This window comes from Coregonus lavaretus, assembly GCF_964263955.1.
Source record: "Coregonus lavaretus genome assembly, contig: HAP1_SCAFFOLD_2040, whole genome shotgun sequence".
NCBI classification, from domain to species: Eukaryota; Metazoa; Chordata; class Actinopteri; order Salmoniformes; family Salmonidae; genus Coregonus; species Coregonus lavaretus.
Genome location: NW_028157551.1, coordinates 41972 through 62500, shown reverse-complemented (window position 1 = coordinate 62500; position 20529 = coordinate 41972). Strand labels below are relative to the sequence as shown.

The 20529-nt window shown below is 48.7% G+C and overlaps 1 protein-coding gene across 1 annotated transcript in view; it reads left to right on the top strand.

The window, feature by feature from the left end:
* Positions 1 to 887, top strand: part of LOC311125275 (CBP80/20-dependent translation initiation factor-like) — a 28438-nt gene extending 27551 nt beyond the window's left edge. The window contains 1 exon segment of the mRNA XM_084199322.1: positions 582 to 887. Coding sequence (XP_084055448.1) covers positions 582 to 800 — 219 coding nt within the window. The 3' untranslated portion in view covers positions 801 to 887.
* Positions 888 to 20529: the final 19642 nt, after the last annotated feature.

Here is a 20529-nt window from a genome sequence, read left to right as displayed (position 1 = left end):
CACCCCCACTCTGAAGCAATCCAACCTGTCTCTGACAGACAGACGCCCCCACTCTGAAGCTAGCCAACCCGTCTCTCAGACAGACACCCCACTCTGAATCTATCCAACCCTTCTCTGACAGACAGACGCCCCCACTCTGAAGCTATCCAACCCTTCTCTGACAGACAGACACCCCCACTCTGAAGCTAGCCAACCCGTCTCTCAGACAGACACCCCCACTCTGAATCTATCCAACCCTTCTCTGACAGACAGACGCCCCCACTCTGAATCTATCCAACCCTTCTCTGACAGACAGACGCCCCCACTCTGAAGCAATCCAACCTGTCTCTGACAGACAGACACCCCCACTCTGAAGCTAGCCAACCCGTCTCTCAGACAGACACCCCCACTCTGAAGCTAGCCAACCCTTCTCTGACAGACAGACACCCCCACTCTGAAGCTATCCAACTCTTCTCTGACTAGCCTGCTTAATATTCAGACGGCTAGACGTAACCCCTGACTCACCTCTCTCCACCTAACCCCCCTCCCTCTCCTCCTCTTACTCTCCTCCTTCCTCCCTCCCTCTTCTCCTCCTCCTCCAGCTGCAGTCTACAGGTCGTCTCCTGGAGGAGCAGCTTCCAGAGATGATGACGGAGCTCCTTGCCACAGCCAGGGACAAGATGCTGTGTCCGGCCGAGTCCCAGCTGACCCGCTCCCTCCTCATGGAGGTCATTGAGCTCCACGCCCACCACTGGACCCCTCTGGAGGCCCTCACCACACAGTACTACAACAGGACCATTCAGAAGCTCACCACCACCTAGCCACCCAGATCCAGGCTCCAGGCCTAGACCCAGGCTCCAGGCCCAGACCCAGGCTCCAGGCCTAGACCCAGGCTCCAGGCCTAGACCCAGACCCAGGCTCCAGGCCTAGACCCAGGCTCCAGGCCCCAGACCCAGGCCCAGACCCAGGCTCCAGGCCCAGGGCCCAGACCCAGGCTCCAGGCCTAGACCCAGACCCAGGCTCCAGGCCCCAGGCCCCAGACCCAGGCTCCAGGCCCCAGACCCAGGCTCTAGGCTCACAGGTCTTCAGGTCTCTCTTGAAAAATACATTTTATCTCAAAAGACTTCCTGGTTAAATAAAAGGTCCACTTGTCTGACACAGGGAGGCCTGAACTGGGTTGACGACTAGGAGGCCGTCGGGGTTTAGGTTACGGTTTGGGGATGGGACAAGTGGCAAGACGGACAGACGGACAGACTTGAAACCATGCATAAACAAGACAAACACTAAACACAGAACTAAAAAGACTGGCTGTGGCCATGCTGCCTGCTCCAACGGTGGGGGTGTGGCTGTGGCCATGCTGCCTGCTCCAACGGTGGGGCTGTGGCTGTGGCCATGCTGCCTGCTCCAACGGTGGGGGTGTGGCTGTGGCCATGCTGCCTGCTACAACGGTGGGGGTGTGGCTGTGGCCATGCTGCCTGCTCCAACGGTGGGGGTGTGGCTGTGGCTATTGAGAGGGGAGGAGAACAAAGAGTGGTGGTGAGGCGCGGAGAGGGAGGGGTTTGTGGGGGACAGGGTCGGGCATCAGCCGCCTGTCTCTGGGGAACAGAGGGTCTCCTCAGAGGTTAAAAAGAGAAGGGGGTGTCCAGACGGACTTCATTCTCTATCTCTTTTGTGCTTGTGTGCCAACCACCCGCCCTCCTATCTGTTTCTTTGTCCTCTGTCTCTCCTCCTCCTCTCAGCCCTAGACCGAGACCCCTTCCACCCCGGGGCCTGTGTGGCTGGCTGGCTGGGGGACCATGCCTCCCTCTGGGGTGTCCCCTCCCCAGGCCTCCCTCTCTCCCCAGGCCTCCATCCCTGCCCAGGTAACCCTCCCTCCCCAGGCGACCCTCCCTACCCAACCCTCCCTCCCTCCCCCCAGGCGACCCTCCCTCCCTCCCCCCCCCCAGGCGGCCCTCCCTCCCCCCCCCCCCAGGCGGCCCTCCCTCCCCATTCTGGGCCAGGTCACATGGACAGGCCTGCTTTTGTCCCCTGCCAGAGGCCCTTTGTGTGGCTGGGACACTGGGACACTGGGCCTGGCCTGTTTTGGCTGGCTGGCTTGCTGGCAGATGGCTACTGGAAGAAGACTCAGTGTGCTGGCTGCAAGACACACACAGGCCAACCCATCCTCCAACCCAGGCTAACCCTAACCCAGCCAGGCCCCCGACAGAGGGGGCACTTAGTCCGTCGTGGGGCTGCTGTGGGGGAGACTTGCAGCAAACAGAGAAGCATCAAGCGACTTTGTTGTCATTGTCCTTTTGGGAGGGGTTTAATTTCCTCTGTCAAGCCGTGCTTGTCCATGCTTGTGTTACCTTCTGTATTAATATTATTACTGTCATCATCATTATTATTATATTATTTCTTTTAAATCAGGTGTAAAAAATATATATGTATGATTATGGAATATTTTAGGGTAGACCTATTGCACAGGTTTGATTTGTTTTGCACGGTTTTAAGGCGATTATTTTATCAAAAAGATAAAATAGCAAACACATTTTAACAGTGGTAATGGGTACTTGCATTAAAAGATCCTCAGTAGGTCTGAGAGGTTGGTTGACTAGACTAAGAGGGAAGGTTTGGCTAGAAGGAAGAATCATAGAAGTGATTTGGTTTGAAGTCCGCCAGACTAGTGGCCTTGTTAACTATAATACTACATTTATAGAGTTGCGTCCTTGTTGTTTTGAAAGAGAAGGCTAAGAGATAGAGAGTGGTTGCCGAGACTGAGTCACCGAATTTGAGTTTATAATTTCCTGCTAAATTAAATGTAGCTCCTTTCAGAGGAGGATGAAAAGAGCATGATAAAAACTGCTTCCTCCTGTTCAAGCAGCCATTTTGCAAGTCTTCGTATGATGATGAAATCTTTCCTTATATTCTGTGTTATTTTACAGATTATAAAAAAAAATGTCTTTTTATGAGATAATGTAGGTAGCTAGTATGTGATTTGCATTACGCTGGCTTCTGAAAATGTGTTTACCACGATATTGACGTATACCAACCCAATCATTATTCTGTCATTTGATGGGCTATATGTAATCCACTATACAGTATATACCAGTGTTTAAGACAACAGAGCGAGCGCTAGGGGGGGCATGGTGCAAACAGTGACTATGGTTACGTCCTAATTATTGATCATTCCTCCCAAAGTGTGCACTTGTTCACTTCCCTCCACTGATTTTAAAGGAAATGACTGGTATAAGAGCTATGATCTAGCCCATACATCCACCAATCCAATGCTTTTAGATTTGTGGGAGGTAGTGAACGAGTGTACACTTCAGGAGAAAGGAGATGTTATTGGGACGCACCGATGATGATTAGCTATAGGGTTGTATAGGGTTGGGGTTGTGTGGATAGGAGGTGACCTTTCCATGTGTTCTTACTATGGCTTCAGCTCATGTTGAATCAACTGCTCTGTCTGGGGCAGTCTGTCAGTCCTAGTACTACTAGTGTTACTAGCTCCTGATGATTTCCCATTGAATTGAATCTCTCTGGGCAGTTTTGTGTGATTTATTTTCTGTCTTGCATCAAGAATCCAAATCTTTAAGGTAGTCACACACCCAAGTCAATAGGAGGGTCTTGAATTTAAAAATATATAATCAATTGGGAGATCTATACAAACCCATCCGTCTAAGTGTGCGCCTACCTATGAGGTGATTTTATTTATTTCATTTTTTGGTTTTATTTGAGGTTTGTATTTAAAATGTTCATTTAGTTTTGATTTTATCAATGGGTTTAGATTTTAAGTGACTGAAACCATTGTGATACCGATGATCTCTTGCCTGGTAAGTGTGGTATTACTATGATATTTTAGATTGGAAACAATGCTATAACGCTATTGGGTGATTCCAGTTCCATATGCAAAGGAGCGACTCAAACACAACAGGGTCCTTCCTCATCTGTGACACTGGGCCTCCCGGCGCCCTCTGACCCTTGACCTTTAGGTCACGTGACCTACCCGACTATTGAATGCAACGCACCCCCATTTGAATCTCATTCACATTGGAACGAGGGAGATGGAACAAGGGAGACGGAATGAGGTGGGAGGCGTGGTTACTCCAGGGAGGCGAGCTAGACAACCAGCCAGACGGTGCACAGATGATGAGCTGTAGAATTTGTGGTTGGTCATCAATTATTATTTTTTTATTAAGCAATTGAAAAAATAAACTAACTGAAAAGAGAGGTGAAAAAAATGTGGGTGTTGTACTGTTGTTTTTACATACCTCCATCTGTCTTCATATTTGGCGCCTGTATTGATGCAGCCACTGAACATTCTCACATATCCTGAGAACCATCTCCCCCTTCACTCCCACCATTCAGCCACTAAAACCTCCCTATTTTAGGAGAAAACACCTTGTATGTTTTTGGGATGTCTTATCTTATGTGTTGGCCTTGTCTCAAACTGAACCTTCTTTGGAATGTGTAAGCATGTAATACATGAGAACCTCTTTGTTTCCCTTGACACAGGCAGCTCCCATTATTCAGACAGAATACACACTGGGACTCTATATACATCGTACCAATGTCATCTACGTTAAAAACGCTGCATACTTTATAATTGGTGCATTACATACTTATAGCCATTGTACTGTATTCTGATTGGTTGTATGGCTGGATTACCTTGGCCCAGTTTGATGCCTTTGTTAGGCCGGGACCCAAACCTGGGGCTAGCCTGCGGCGTCTACCCCCAGGGGCCTGGGTGTCTGAGCCCGCCCCTGGAATACAGGCAGGACATCCTTCAGCATCCGTCCACATCAATCACAGTCTAGGGATGGGAGGGTGAGACTGGGGGAAATCTACTTCTGATATAGGGGAGGGGGTATCAAACATGCAGAGAAAGTTCTGGTTCTGTTCCTCTGCTCAGACTGCAGACGCATGCCAGATCTTACAACTAGATAGGTGTTATACGTATCAGCAAACCACATATGTTATAGCAATCTGGTGCCAGACAGCACAGTGGATGACGTGGCACACAACCATTGGTTGATGCATGCATCGTCTGAGCAGGGGGACGGGGCCAAAGTGCGGGTGAAATTGTCACTGCTCATGTCTTTTTTCACTCTATTAAAGAATGTAATATGAATGCAAATTAGGTAATTATTAAAGACTGTTCCTCTCAGCTCTTAAGGAGGGGAGTAACATAAGACATTGAGAATGCCTCCCACAACACATGTAGTTTGGATGTATGAAGGTGTCTTGATGTAGAAATTCCTATCTTTAGAATAGTGTCTGTAATTAATAGTGGTCTAAGGGCATGGCACCGTATCAGTATTCACTTCACTGCAGTCATTTGTTGTTGTTCTTTTACCGTATCGCCCAATAAAAACATAATTGGTGCTTTATCTTTTTAATGCACGCCATCTTATACACCCAACCAAACACTACATTCTCGGGTTTGATTCACTTGGCTGTACTTAATGGTGATAATGTGAGCAGACAGTCGGACACCCCATCTGAGACCATGTTAGATACACTACTATGTGGACACCCCTTCAAATTAGTGGATTCGGCTATTTCAGCCACACCCGTTGCTGACCGGTGTATAAAATCAAGCACACAGCCATGCAATCTCCATAGACAAACATTTGCAGTAGAATGGCCAGTACTAAAGAGCTCAGTGACTTTCAACGTGGCACCGTCATAGGATACCACCTTTCCAACAAGTCAGTTCGTCAAACTCACTACCGAGTTCCAAACTGCCTCTGGAAGCAACGTCAGCACAAAGCTGTTCGGCAGGAGCTTCATGAAATGGGTTTCCATGGCCGAGCAGCCGCCGACAAGCCTAAGATCACCATGCGCAATGCGACGCGTCGGCTGGAGTGGTGTAAAGCTCGTCACCATTGGACTGGAGCAGTGGAAATGCGTTCTCTGGAGTGATGAATCACGCTTCACCATCTGGCAGTTCGACGGACGAATCTGGGTTTGGCGGATGCCAGGAGAACGCTACCTGCCCGAATGCATAGTGCCAACTGTAAAGTTTGGTGGATGAGGAATAATGGTCTGGGGCTGTTTTTCATGGTTCAGGCTAGGCCTCTTAGTTCCAGTGAAGGGAAATATTAATGCTACAGCATACAACTAGACAATTCTGTGCGTCCAACTTTGTGGCAACAGTTTGACCTCAACCCCATCGAAAACCTTTGGGATGAATTGGAACGCCAACTGCGAGCCAGACCTAATCGCTCAATATCAGTGCCTGACCTCACTAATGTTCTTGTGGCTGAATGGAAGCAAGTCCCCACAGCAATGTTCCAACATCTAGTGGAACATAAGTTTGGCCATGTAGTGTATGTTCCTTTGTCTCCAGTCCCAGTCTCTGCCTCGGTCTCAGTGTGTCTGATGTTGTGGGTGAATGCGGAGCGTGGCCCTGTGATGATGTTGTCATCAGGCCTTGGAGCGAACGAGAGCGAACGCCGAGGGATGGATGGAGGAGCAAGAGACTGTCTGTGAATTAGAATCATGGTTCATTTGGCCGTCCGATGGAGTATAAACAGAGGCGGCGTCCCAAAAGGCACAATTTTCCCTACATAGTCCACTACTTTGGATCAGAGCCCTGTGGGCCCTGGTAGTGCAATAGGGAATAGGGTGCCATTTGGGACACAGCCAGAGATGACCATGCACAGCATAGTGGGCTGCCAAGGCCTGAAGGGAGACTCATCCAGCTAGCTACGTCTTCCAGCGATCACATTACTTACCACAGTATGAGTTATTGTTGGCCAGCCAGTCTAGTCTGTCAGCACAGAGGGATGTTCTTTCAGCCAGTCTGCACAAAGAGATGTTCTGTCAACCAGTCTGCACAAAGAGATGTTCTGCCAGCTAAAGTGGCTTGCGAAAGTATTCACCACCCTTGGCATTTTTCCTATTTTGTTGCCTTATTTTTGGGGGGTTTGTATCATTTGATTTACACAACATGCCTACCACTTTGAAGATGCAAAATATTTTTGATTGTGAAACAAACAAGAAATAAGACAAAAAAACAGAACTTGAGCGTGGATAACTATTCACCCCCCCAAAGTCAATAATTTGTAGAGCCACCTTTTGCAGCAATTACAGCTGCAAGTCTCTTGGGGTATGTATCTATAAGCTTGGCACATCTAGCCACTGGGATTTTTGCCCATTCTTCAAGGCAAAACTGCTCCAGCTCCTTCAAGTTGGATGGGTTCCGCTGGTGTACAGCAATCTTTAAGTCATACCACAGATTCTCAATTGGATTGAGGTCTGGGCTTTGACTAGGCCATTCCAAGACATGTAAATGTTTCCCCTTAAACCACTCAAGTGTTGCTTTAGCAGTATGCTTAGGGTCATTGTCCTGCTGGAAGGTGAACCTCCGTCCCAGTCTCAAATCTCTGGAAGACTGAAACAGGTTTCCCTCAAGAATTACCCTGTATTTAGCGCCCTCCTTCAATTCTGACCAGTTTCCCAGTCCCTGCCGATGGAAAAACATCCCCACAGCATGATGCTGCCACCACCATGCTTCACTGTGGGGATGGTGTTCTCGGGGTGATGAGAGGTGTTGGGTTTGCACCAGACAGCGTTTTCCTTGATTGCCAAAAAGCTCGATTTTAGTCTCATCTGACCAGAGTACTTTCTTCCAGATGTTTGGGAAGTCTCCCACATCGCTTTTGGTGAACACCAAACGTGTTAGCTTTTTTTTTCTTTAAGCAATGGCTTTTTTCTGACCACTCTTCCGTAAAGCCTAGCTCTGTGGAGTGTATGGCTTAAAGTGATTATATGGACAGATACACCAATCTCCGCTGTGGAGCTTTGCAGCTCCTTCAGGGTTATCTTTGGTCTCTTTGTTGCCTGATTAATGCCCTCCTTGCCTGGTCGCAAATGGGTCTTCCAAATGGACAATGACCCCAAGCATACTTCCAAAGTTGTGGCAAAATGGCTTAAGGACAACAAAGTCAAGGTATTGGAGTGGCCATCACAAAACCCTGACCTCAATCCTATAGAAAATGTGTGGGCAGAACTGAAAAAGTGTGTGCGAGCAAGGAGGCCTACAAACTTGACTCAGTTACACCAGCTCTGTCAGGAGGAATGGGCCAAAATTCACCCAACCTATTGTGGGAAGCTTGTGGAAGGCTACCCGAAACGTTTGACCCAAGTTAAACAATTTAAAGGCAATGCTATCAAATACTAATTCTGTGTATGTAAACTTCTGACCCACTGGGAATGTGATGAAATAAATAAAAACTGAAATAAATCATTCTCTCTACTATTATTCTGACATTTCACATTCTTAAAATAAAGTGGTGATCCTAACTGACCTAAGACAGGGAATATTTACTAGAATTAAATGTAAGGAATTGTGGAAAACTGAGTTTAAATGTATTTGGTTAAGGTGTATGTAAACTTCCGACTTCAACTGTATATACTGAGATCATGTGACCGATCATGTGCCACTTAGATTGCACACAGGTGGACTTTATTTAACTAATTATGTGACTTCTGGAGGTAATTGGTTCCACCAGATCTTATTTAGGGGCTTCATAGCAAAGGGAGTGAATACATTGATTCTGAAAAATAAATAATGGAAAAGTGGTGCGTGCATGCACCACTTTTCCATTATTTATTTTTCAGAATTGTTTTTAACACGTTATTTTTTTCATTTCACTTCACCAATTTGTATATGTTTTGTATATGTCCATTACATGAAATGCAAATAAAAATCAATTTAAATTACAGGTTGTAATGCAACAAAATAGGAAAAACGCCAAGGGGGATGAATACTTTTGCAAGGCACTGTAGTCTGCACGAAGAGATGTTCTGCCAGCCAGTCTGCACAAAGAGATGTTCTGCCAGCCAGTCTGCACAATGAGAGAGAGAGATGAAAGCTCTCTCATGGACGACCAAGACAAGGAGGAGGAGGGTGGTGTGGACTTTATGGTCCAGACAATCTATGCCCCTTTTCATGATGGAGTTAGTTGAAGTGGAAATCTTCATTGTTTAGCCTACATAGTATGAAGTATAATATATCAACTGGACTGAAACATTACTATGAAAAAGACAGCCAGCTAATAAAGTTTGAGCTACTTTAATAGATAGAGCATTATCAGCGGTCACAATGGACACGTTTCATCCACCATTTCAAGCATTAGTCAAACTCTACTACTGTATGACCAGATTATGATCAGATTAGGAATTGTCTCCGGGAATAGGTTGCTCCCCGGCTGAGAGGCTTTATTCTGGGGCTGAGTTGTCAGGAGAGATTGATGAGCTGGGTGTCTGTGTGGCTGGGTGACAGCTCTACTCACTCTGATGTGATGCAGCCTATAGCCCGGGTCTATGGTGTAGGGCAGACAAAGGGAGGCTGTGCCGAGAGAGAGAGACCCTATACGCACACAAGCTCTCAGCTCAGTCACTGATGGACAGGGGGAGATACAGTACCTCAGTCACTGATGGACAGGAGGAGATACAGTACCTCAGTCACTGATGGACAGGGGGAGATACAGTACCTCAGTCACTGATGGACAGGGGGAGATACAGTACCTCAGTCACTGATGGACAGGGGGAGATACAGTACCTCAGTCACTGATGGACAGGGGGAGATACAGTACCTCAGTCACTGATGGACAGGGGGAGATACAGTACCTCAGTCACTGATGGACAGGGGGAGATACAGTACCTCAGTCACTGTTGGACAGGGGGAGATACAGTACCTCAGTCACTGATGGACAGGGGGAGATACAGTACCTCAGTCACTGATGGACAGGGGGAGATACAGTACGTCAGTCACTGATGGACAGGGGGAGATACAGTACGTCAGTCACTGATGGTCTCCCCATTAGTTCCTGCCAAGGCAGCAGCTACTCTTCCTGAGGTCCAGACACATTAAGGAACATCACAAAATGAACAAACAACAACTTAATAAAACAGTACATCACATGACATCACTACATATCTACATCACAACATGTACAATACCACCATACAACAATATTAAAATGTACGTGTGTGTAGAGTGTGTGTGTGTGTGTGTGTCTCTTCACAGTCCGGGTTGTTCCATAAGGAGTAGTTTTATCTGTTTTTTAAAATCTGATTCTACTGATTGCATGAGTTACTTGATGTGGAATAGAGTTCCATGTAGTCATGGCTCTGTGTACTACTGTGTGTTTCCCAGAGTCTGTTCTGGACTTGGGGACTGTGAAGAGACCCCTGGTGGCATGTCTTGTGGGATATGCATGGGTGTCTGAACTGTGTGCTAGTCGTTTGAACAGACAACGCAGTGCGTTCAACATGCCATTACCTCTCACTTTGATCCAGGAGAGATTGACATGCATGTCATTGATGTTAGTTTTCAGTGTACATTTAAGGGCCAGCCTTGCTGCTCTGTTCTGGTCCAACTGGAATTTGCCTATGTCCTTCTCTGTGGCACTTGACCATATGACTGGGCAGCAGTCCAGGTGCGACAAAAGGCTTTACTCAGTGCCAGTGGCAGGTCATTAGTAAAGATTGAAAACCAATCTGTGTGACAGTGTGTGCGTGTGAGATGCTTGGCTCCAGCGAGCCAGAGGTGTACTGCATGGGGTTGTGTTGCTGAGAGGAGCGGAAGAGAAAGTTGAAAGGACGTGAGCAGAAAGAGTGTGTTACTGCTGCTATGATAGGGGAACCAATAGCTAAAGGCTATGGAACTGGGCTTTAGCTGGCTGGTTGGGCTTTGCAGTGCAACGCCTCATAGCCTTCACGTTGTATTATATGTGTAGCTTTACTACTCTAAAACATGATTTGATACAGTTAGGAGTTAGAAAGGTTTGGGGGATAAAGACGAACAACTGCAACGTGCCTATTCCTTCAGCCACCATGTGTTGTGGATGCATTACTGTAAATCAATCGCTGCTCACTCACTTAGCAACTAATTGTTGATGTTTTGGAATACGTGAATAATATCTTATGCAACCTGAATATTGTACAGTACAATGGAGGTTTTCATGTAAGAGAAGCCCTTAATAAACAACAGTGGTGGAACTACAAACTCATATTGTTGCATCCTGGACTGGCATCGAGGAAATGATGTCATGACCTGTTGGCTTCCTGAATGAACTGTTTAATGATTCCGCTGCTTTAGGACCCTGCTGAGTCAGGCTATATCTAACACTACAGTGGCTTGTACTCCTACACACACACACACACACACACACACACACAAATGGACAGACGCGCACGCACACACATTCACACACATGCATACTCATACAAATACACACACACACACTGCCACCTAGCCCTGTGCAGCGCTGCCGAGTTCCCAGCAGCCTCTCTGCCAGGACCCACAACCAGCTAGCCAACATCAACAGTGGTATTCTCATGCCGATCAGGAGAGGTGTGGACACAAAAAACACACCAGGAGAAAAGCACTAGTCAGGGGGTTTTCTGTCCCCACGGTGCGTAGAGATATGTGACATATCGTATGAAATCAATCATAACACCCTCATACATATGATAATATCACGTGAGAATTTGCCACGGTTAAAATCACTGGGAAATCAGCTAAAACGTGTATTTTTACATGTCAAAATGAAATTCACTCTGTTCCCATGCTGCTCAGTGGAGTGCAAGGTTAGTACTGAGGCCTTGGAATCGTTACATTAGGTTGATCTAGTGATACAAATGGAAAATAGATCCACCACAATTATTAGGTCTGTGTTCAGTACTGTTGTGCTGTGGATGGAGCACAAAAAGGTTGAGGTCAGAGTTGTCCACTTCCTCTCCATGTAATGGCATCGTTTCCTAACCTTAACCCTGTCCACACACACATCATTTCCTAACCCTAACCCTGTCCACACACACCATAGTTTCCTAACCCTAACCCTGTCCACAAACACCATCATTTCCTAACCCTAACCCTGTCCACACACCATAGTTTCCTAACCCTAACCCTGTCCACACACCATAGTTTCCTAACCCTAACACTGTCCACACACCATAGTTTCCTAACCCTAACCCTGTCCACACACCATAGTTTCCTAACCCTAACCCTGTCCACTCACCATAGTTTCCTAACCCTAACCCTGTCCACACACCATAGTTTCCTAACCCTAACCCTGTCCACAAACACCATAGTTTCCTAACCCTAACCCTGTCCACTCACCATAGTTTCCTAACCCTAACCCTGTCCGCACACCATCGTTTCCTAACCCTAACCCTGTCCACTCACCATAGTTTCCTAACCCTAACCCTGTCCACACACCATAGTTTCCTAACCCTAACCCTGTCCACACACCATAGTTTCCTAACCCTAACCCTGTCCACAAACACCATAGTTTCCTAACCCTAACCCTGTCCACACACCATAGTTTCCTAACCCTAACCCTGTCCACAAACACCATAGTTTCCTAACCCTAACCCTGTCCACACACCATAGTTTCCTAACCCTAACCCTGTCCACACACCATAGTTTCCTAACCCTAACCCTGTCCACTGAGTGGCTGCAGCTGTGTGTTATTGTGCTCCTATCTGACCAGTCAGCCACCCAGAAGTGTCTCTTTGTAGCTAATGATGAGCCCCCGTGAACACAGCTTCCGTTGAGTTGAGCAGAGTGGAGTAGACACACAGAAACACACACACAGAAACACACACACAGAAACACACACTGACACATAGAAACACACACACAGAAACACACACTGACACACAGAAACACACACAGAAACACACACTGACACACAGAAACACACACACAGAAACACACACTGACACACAGAAACACACACACAGAAACACACACACAGAAACACACACTGACACACAGAAACACGCACTGACACACAGAAACACACACTGACACACACACACAGAAACACACACACAGAAACACACACTGACACACAGAAACACGCACTGACACACAGAAACACACACACTGACACACAGAAACACACACTGACACACAGAAACACACACTGACACACAGAAACACACACTGACACACAGAAACACACACTGACACACAGAAACACACACTGGCACACAGAAACACACACACAGAAACACACACTGACACACAGAAACACACACACTGACACACAGAAACACACACTGACACACAGAAACACACACTGACACACAGAAACACACACTGACACACAGAAACACACACTGACACACAGAAACACACACTGACACACAGAAACACACACACTGACACACAGAAACACACACTGACACACAGAAACACACACACTGACACACAGAAACACACACTGACACACAGAAACACACACTGACACACAGAAACACACACTGACACACAGAAACACACACACTGACACACAGAAACACACACTGACACACAGAAACACACACACTGACACACAGAAACACACACTGACACACAGAAACACACACACTGACATGCAGAAACACACACTGACACACAGAAACACACACTGACACACAGAAACACACACTGACACACAGAAACACACACTGACACACAGAAACACACACTGACACACAGAAACACACACTGGCACACAGAAACACACACACAGAAACACACACTGACACACAGAAACACACACACTGACACACAGAAACACACACTGACACACAGAAACACACACTGACACACAGAAACACACACTGACACACAGAAACACACACTGACACACAGAAACACACACTGACACACAGAAACACACACACTGACACACAGAAACACACACTGACACACAGAAACACACACTGACACACAGAAACACACACTGACACACAGAAACACACACACTGACACACAGAAACACACACTGACACACAGAAACACACACACTGACACACAGAAACACACACTGACACACAGAAACACACACACTGACATGCAGAAACACACACTGACACACAGAAACACACATTGACACACAGAAACACACATTGACACACAGAAACAAACACTGACACACAGAAACAGACACACTGACACACAGAAACACACACACTGACATGCAGAAACACACATTGACACACAGAAACACACACTGACACACAGAAACACACACTGACACACAGAAACACACACACTGACACACAGAAACACACACTGGCACACAGAAACACACACTGACACACAGAAACACACACACTGACACACAGAAACACACACACTGACACACAGAAACACACACTGACACACAGAAACACACACTGACACACAGAAACACACACAGACACATAAAGAAACACCCCACTCCCCCTCCTCTCCACTCTCTCCTGGGCCGTTAGGTCGTTAGTGGAGGTGTTTGCAGACGAGCAGTGGGAAGTAGCACCTGATGTCTTTGTTGCTAGGGCCCGAGCTCCCCGTCTAGCGACTGTCACCGCGGCAGCACACCGAGATGGAGTGTGACCCTGTTGCTAGACAACCAACTGTGAACGTGTCAATCGGTGTCTCTCGAACTTCCACCACGGCAGGGTGAACCCTGTTAAGAGCTGTGTGCTGCTGAGTTGTTCTGTCAGCCAGCCCTGTCTTGATGTCTGTGGAGAAGCATGAGTTTTATACTGGTAGTGGTTGTTCTTAAAAGCTTTGGAATACACTTACAGTACTACACTCCTAGCTACAGTACCTCATCTCATCCTTCAACCTCCCTGCTGCATGTCTCCTAGCTACCTCATCTCATCCTTCAACATCCCTGCTGCATGTCTCCTAGCTACCTCATCTCATCCTTTAACATCCCTGCTGCATGTCTCCTAGCTACCTCACCTCCTCCTTCAACCTCCCTGCTGCATGTCTCCTAGCTACCTCATCTCATCCTTCAACATCCCTGCTGCATGTCTCCTAGCTACCTCACCTCCTCCTTCAACCTCCCTGCTGCATGTCTCCTAGCTACCTCACCTCCTCCTTCAACCTCCCTGCTGCATGTCTCCTAGCTACCTCACTCCCTCCTTCAACCTCCCTGCTGCATGTCTCCTAGCTACCTCATCTCATCCTTCAACATCCCTGCTGCATGTCTCCTAGCTACCTCACCTCCTCCTTCAACCTCCCTGCTGCATGTCTCCTAGCTACCTCACCTCCTCCTTCAACCTCCCTGCTGCATGTCTCCTAGCTACCTCACCCCCTCCTTCAACCTCCCTGCTGCATGTCTCCTAGCTACCTCATCTCATCCTTTAACATCCCTGCTGCATGTCTCCTAGCTACCTCATCTCATCCTTCAACCTCCCTGCTGCATGTCTCCTAGCTACCTCACCTCTTCCTTCAACCTCCCTGCTGCATGTCTCCTAGCTACCTCACCCCCTCCTTCAACCTCCCTGCTGCATGTCTCCTAGCTACCTCATCTCATCCTTTAACATCCCTGCTGCATGTCTCCTAGCTACCTCATCTCATCCTTCAACCTCCCTGCTGCATGTCTCCTAGCTACCTCACCTCCTCCTTCAACCTCCCTGCTGCATGTCTCCTAGCTACCTCACCTCATCCTTTAACATCCCTGCTGCATGTCTCCTAGCTACCTCACCTCCTCCTTCAACCTCCCTGCTGCATGTCTCCTAGCTACCTCACCTCATCTTTCAACCTCCCTGCTGCATGTCTCCTAGCTACCTCACCTCCTCCTTCAACCTCCCTGCTGCATGTCTCCTAGCTACCTCATCTCATCCTTCAACATCCCTGCTGCATGTCTCCTAGCTACCTCATCTCATCCTTCAACCTCCCTGCTACATGTCTCCTAGCTACCTCACCTCCTCCTTCAACATCCCTGCTGCATGTCTCCTAGCTACCTCATCTCATCCTTCAACATCCCTGCTGCATGTCTCCTAGCTACCTCACCTCCTCCTTCAACCTCCCTGCTGCATGTCTCCTAGCTACCTCATCTCATCCTTCAACATCCCTGCTGCATGTCTCCTAGCTACCTCACCTCATCCTTCAGCATCCCTGCTGCATGTCTCCTAGCTACCTCACCTCCTCCTTCAACCTCCCTGCTGCATGTCTCCTAGCTACCTCATCTCATCCTTCAACCTCCCTGCTGCATGTCTCCTAGCTACCTCACCTCCTCCTTCAACCTCCCTGCTGCATGTCTCCTAGCTACCTCATCTCATCCTTCAGCATCCCTGCTGCATGTCTCCTAGCTACCTCATCTCATCCTTCAGCATCCCTGCTGCATGTCTCCTAGCTACCTCACCTCCTCCTTCAACATCCCTGCTGCATGTCTCCTAGCTACCTCATCTCATCCTTCAACCTCCCTGCTGCATGTCTCCTAGCTACCTCACCTCCTCCTTCAACCTCCCTGCTGCATGTCTCCTAGCTACCTCACCCCCTCCTTCAACCTCCCTGCTGCATGTCTCCTAGCTACCTCATCTCATCCTTCAGCATCCCTGCTGCATGTCTCCTAGCTACCTCATCTCATCCTTCAGCATCCCTGCTGCATGTCTCCTAGCTACCTCATCTCATCCTTCAACATCCCTGCTGCATGTCTCCTAGCTACCTCATCTCATCCTTCAACCTCCCTGCTGCATGTCTCCTAGCTACCTCACCTCCTCCTTCAACATCCCTGCTGCATGTCTCCTAGATACCTCACCTCCTCCTTCAACATCCCTGCTGCATGTCTCCTAGCTACCTCACCTCCTCCTTCAACCTCCCTGCTGCATGTCTCCTAGCTACCTCACCTCCTCCTTCAACCTCCCTGCTGCATGTCTCCTAGCTACCTCATCTCATCCTTCAACCTCCCTGCTGCATGTCTCCTAGCTACCTCACCTCCTCCTTCAACATCCCTGCTGCATGTCTCCTAGCTACCTCACCTCCTCCTTCAACATCCCTGCTGCATGTCTCCTAGCTACCTCACCGCATCCTTCAGCATCCCTGCTGCATGGGAAAGACAGATAGAGGGAGTAGCAGGCCATAGGAAAGAACTCGGTGGTCCTGTTAAATCTAGCTAACTTGACACAAACCCACACACACACACAGAGGTACACACACAGGTACACACACACACACACATAGGTACACGCGTGCCAACAGGCGTCTGATTTGCGAGGTGGCGTGCCGGCCTGTTGGAGGCATGATCTCTGAGCGAGTGTAAACATGCACATAAAAGGTTCTGAGCCCGTTGGGGGGGTACAAGGTGCTCTCTTGTATGTCCGCAGGTTAGACTTGGCCTGCTGTAAGTGATTAGTGATTGCAAACACAGGTGCTCTCCCACACACCACCCCAACACACACACACACACCACCCCAACACACACATGCACAAACACCCTAAAAGCTGCCTTTCCAAAGCCCAGAGGGTGCATTAACCCCCTCCTGCACCCCACACCCCGAGAGAGAGGGGCTGCTAGGCTGCTGTCAGCCGTGTTCTGTGGGCTGGTTATAGGGCAGTAAAACTAGTGCAAAGCCCCCTGGGTAACTGGAGACGGCAGGCAGAATACATGCAGGCCTTGCTCCCCTCTCTCTCTTTCCTTGTGAACAGGGAGGAATGTGACTGCAGACCAGGGTACTAGCACCATGGGGCTGTACAACACCTGCCTGGCCTCATAACCAGACCTGCATTGATCCAAATGGTCTTTGAGCATATGCTTGAGCCTAACTGGAGTGTCAGATGGGTGGGGTTTGCACTTTTGTGGCTATTCCATTGGTTCCATTGTGCCAGGCAAGCTTGATCAAGCACAGCTAAAGTATAACTCATAACCACAGCCTTGCTTTCACACTCATTAGAGCTATTTGGGACTAATGAAGTCCAACTCCTTGTAGAATACATTTTTATTACCTGCAATAACTCTTAAGGCTTAAGACGTGATAATACTTGACAAAGTGAAGTACCTCGGTTGTATTGCAATCTTTTGTCTATCGTCCTCTTTCATGGTGAGCCAAGTTAGCGTGTGAGCAACTACACATCACATGATCACAAATACAATGGACTGTAGTAATAAGATGAGATTCTTCCTTTCAGAACTTTCTTCCTGTTACCATGGCATTACTCCTCGTTGCAGCTGGTGTCCTGGGTGACTCAGTGTTTGTGTTCACCCTTTGTCTGTTGCTCTCCAAGCTTGTTCCGCTAGCAGCTAGCGCTGTGGTCAAGTCCATCATAAGTGAGAGACTGGTTCATTGGGTTGGTGTTTTTTTTGTGTTGGATGATAGGTTTCCCCCTGATGCAGAGTCATGCCATTACAGAAAATTAAAGTATTGGTTTCGCGTAATAACTTACTGTAGCTGGTGTTAGATACATTTGCTACATTTACCCCCAGTCACTTATATTAATGTTCTGGTTTTGTCTTCAACGTGATCCCTTCTGCTAGCTGACACACACATAAACATCCTGGGTGGCTCGCTCTCTGACCTCTGCCCTGGCCTTGTTGTAAAGGGTACCGTATGTGTCTGAGTCAGTGGAGAGAGAGAGACCAGATGAGACACATATCTAGTCAGACTGAAGGACTGGCCCATCGTCACCATGCAGTCTGGTTGAAGGACTGGCCCATCATCACCATGCAGTCTGACTGAAGGACTGGCCCATCATCACCATGCAGTCTGACTGAAGGACTGGCCCATCATCACCATGCAGTCTGACTGAAGGACTGGCCCATCCTCACCATGCAGTCTGACTGAAGGACTGGCCCATCATCACCATGCAGTCTGACTGAAGGACTGGCCCATCATCACCATGCAGTCTGACTGAAGGACTGGCCCATCATCACCATGCAGTCTGACTGAAGGACTGGCCCATCATCACCATGCAGTCTGACTGAAGGACTGGCCCATCATCACCATGCAGTCTGACTGAAGGACTGGCCCATCATCACCATGCAGTCTGGTTGAAGGACTGGCCCATCCTCACCATGCAGTCAGACTGAAGGACTGGCCCATCATCACCATGCAGTCTGACTGAAGGACTGGCCCATCATCACCATGCAGTCTGACTGAAGGACTGGCCCATCCTCACCATGCAGTCTGACTGAAGGACTGGCCCATCATCACCATGCAGTCTGACTGAAGGACTGGCCCATCATCACCATGCAGTCTGACTGAAGGACTGGCCCATCGTCACCATGCAGTCTGGTTGAAGGACTGGCCCATCATCACCATGCAGTCTGACTGAAGGACTGGCCCATCGTCACCATGCAGTCTGGTTGAAGGACTGGCCCATCATCACCATGCAGTCTGACTGAAGGACTGGCCCATCCTCACCATGCAGTCTGACTGAAGGACTGGCCCATCATCACCATGCAGTCTGACTGAAGGACTGGCCCATCATCACCATGCAGTCTGACTGAAGGACTGGCCCATCATCACCATGCAGTCTGACTGAAGGACTGGCCCATCATCACCATGCAGTCTGACTGAAGGACTGGCCCATCATCACCATGCAGTCTGACTGAAGGACTGGCCCATCATCACCATGCAGTCTGGTTGAAGGACTGGCCCATCATCACCATGCAGTCTGACTGAAGGACTGGCCCATCATCACCATGCAGTCTGACTGAAGGACTGGCCCATCATCACCATGCAGTCTGACTGAAGGACTGGCCCATCATCACCATGCAGTCTGACTGAAGGACTGGCCCATCATCACCATGCAGTCTGACTGAAGGACTGGCCCATCGTCACCATGCAGTCTGACGGAAGGACTGGCCCATCATCACCATGCAGTCTGACTGAAGGACTGGCCCATCATCACCATGCAGTCTGACTGAAGGACTGGCCCATCATCACCATGCAGTCCGACTGAAGGACTGGCCCATCATCACCATGCAGTCTGACTGAAGGACTGGCCCATCGTCACCATGCAGTCTGACGGAAGGACTGGCCCATCATCACCATGCAGTCTGACTGAAGGACTGGCCCATCATCACCATGCAGTCTGACTGAAGGACTGGCCCATCATCACCATGCAGTCTGACTGAAGGACTGGCCCATCATCACCATGCAGTCCGACTGAAGGACTGGCCCATCATCACCATGCAGTCTGACTGAAGGACTGGCCCATCATCACCATGCAGTCTGACTGAAGGACTGGCCCATCATCACCATGCAGTCTGACTGAAGGACTGGCCCATCATCACCATGCAGTCTGACTGAAGGACTGGCCCATCATCACCATGCAGTCTGACTGAAGGACTGGCCCATCATCACCATGCAGTCTGACTGAAGGACTGGCCCATCATCACCATGCAGTCTGACTGAAGGACTGGCCCATCATCACCATGCAGTCTGACTGAAGGACTGGCCCATCATCACCATGCAGTCTGGTTGAAGGACTGGCCCATCATCACCATGCAGTCTGACTGAAGGACTGGCCCATCATCACCATGCAGTCTGACTGAAGGACTGGCCCATCATCACCATGCAGTCTGACTGAAGGACTGGCCCATCATCACCATGCAGTCTGACTGAAGGACTGGCCCATCATCACCATGCAGTCCGACTGAAGGACTGGCCCATCATCACCATGCAGTCTGACTGAAGGACTGGCCCATCATCACCATGCAGTCTGACTGAAGGACTGGCCCATCATCACCATGCAGTCTGACTGAAGGACTGGCCCATCATCACCATGCAGTCTGGTTGAAGGACTGGCCCATCATCACCATGCAGTCTGACTGAAGGACTGGC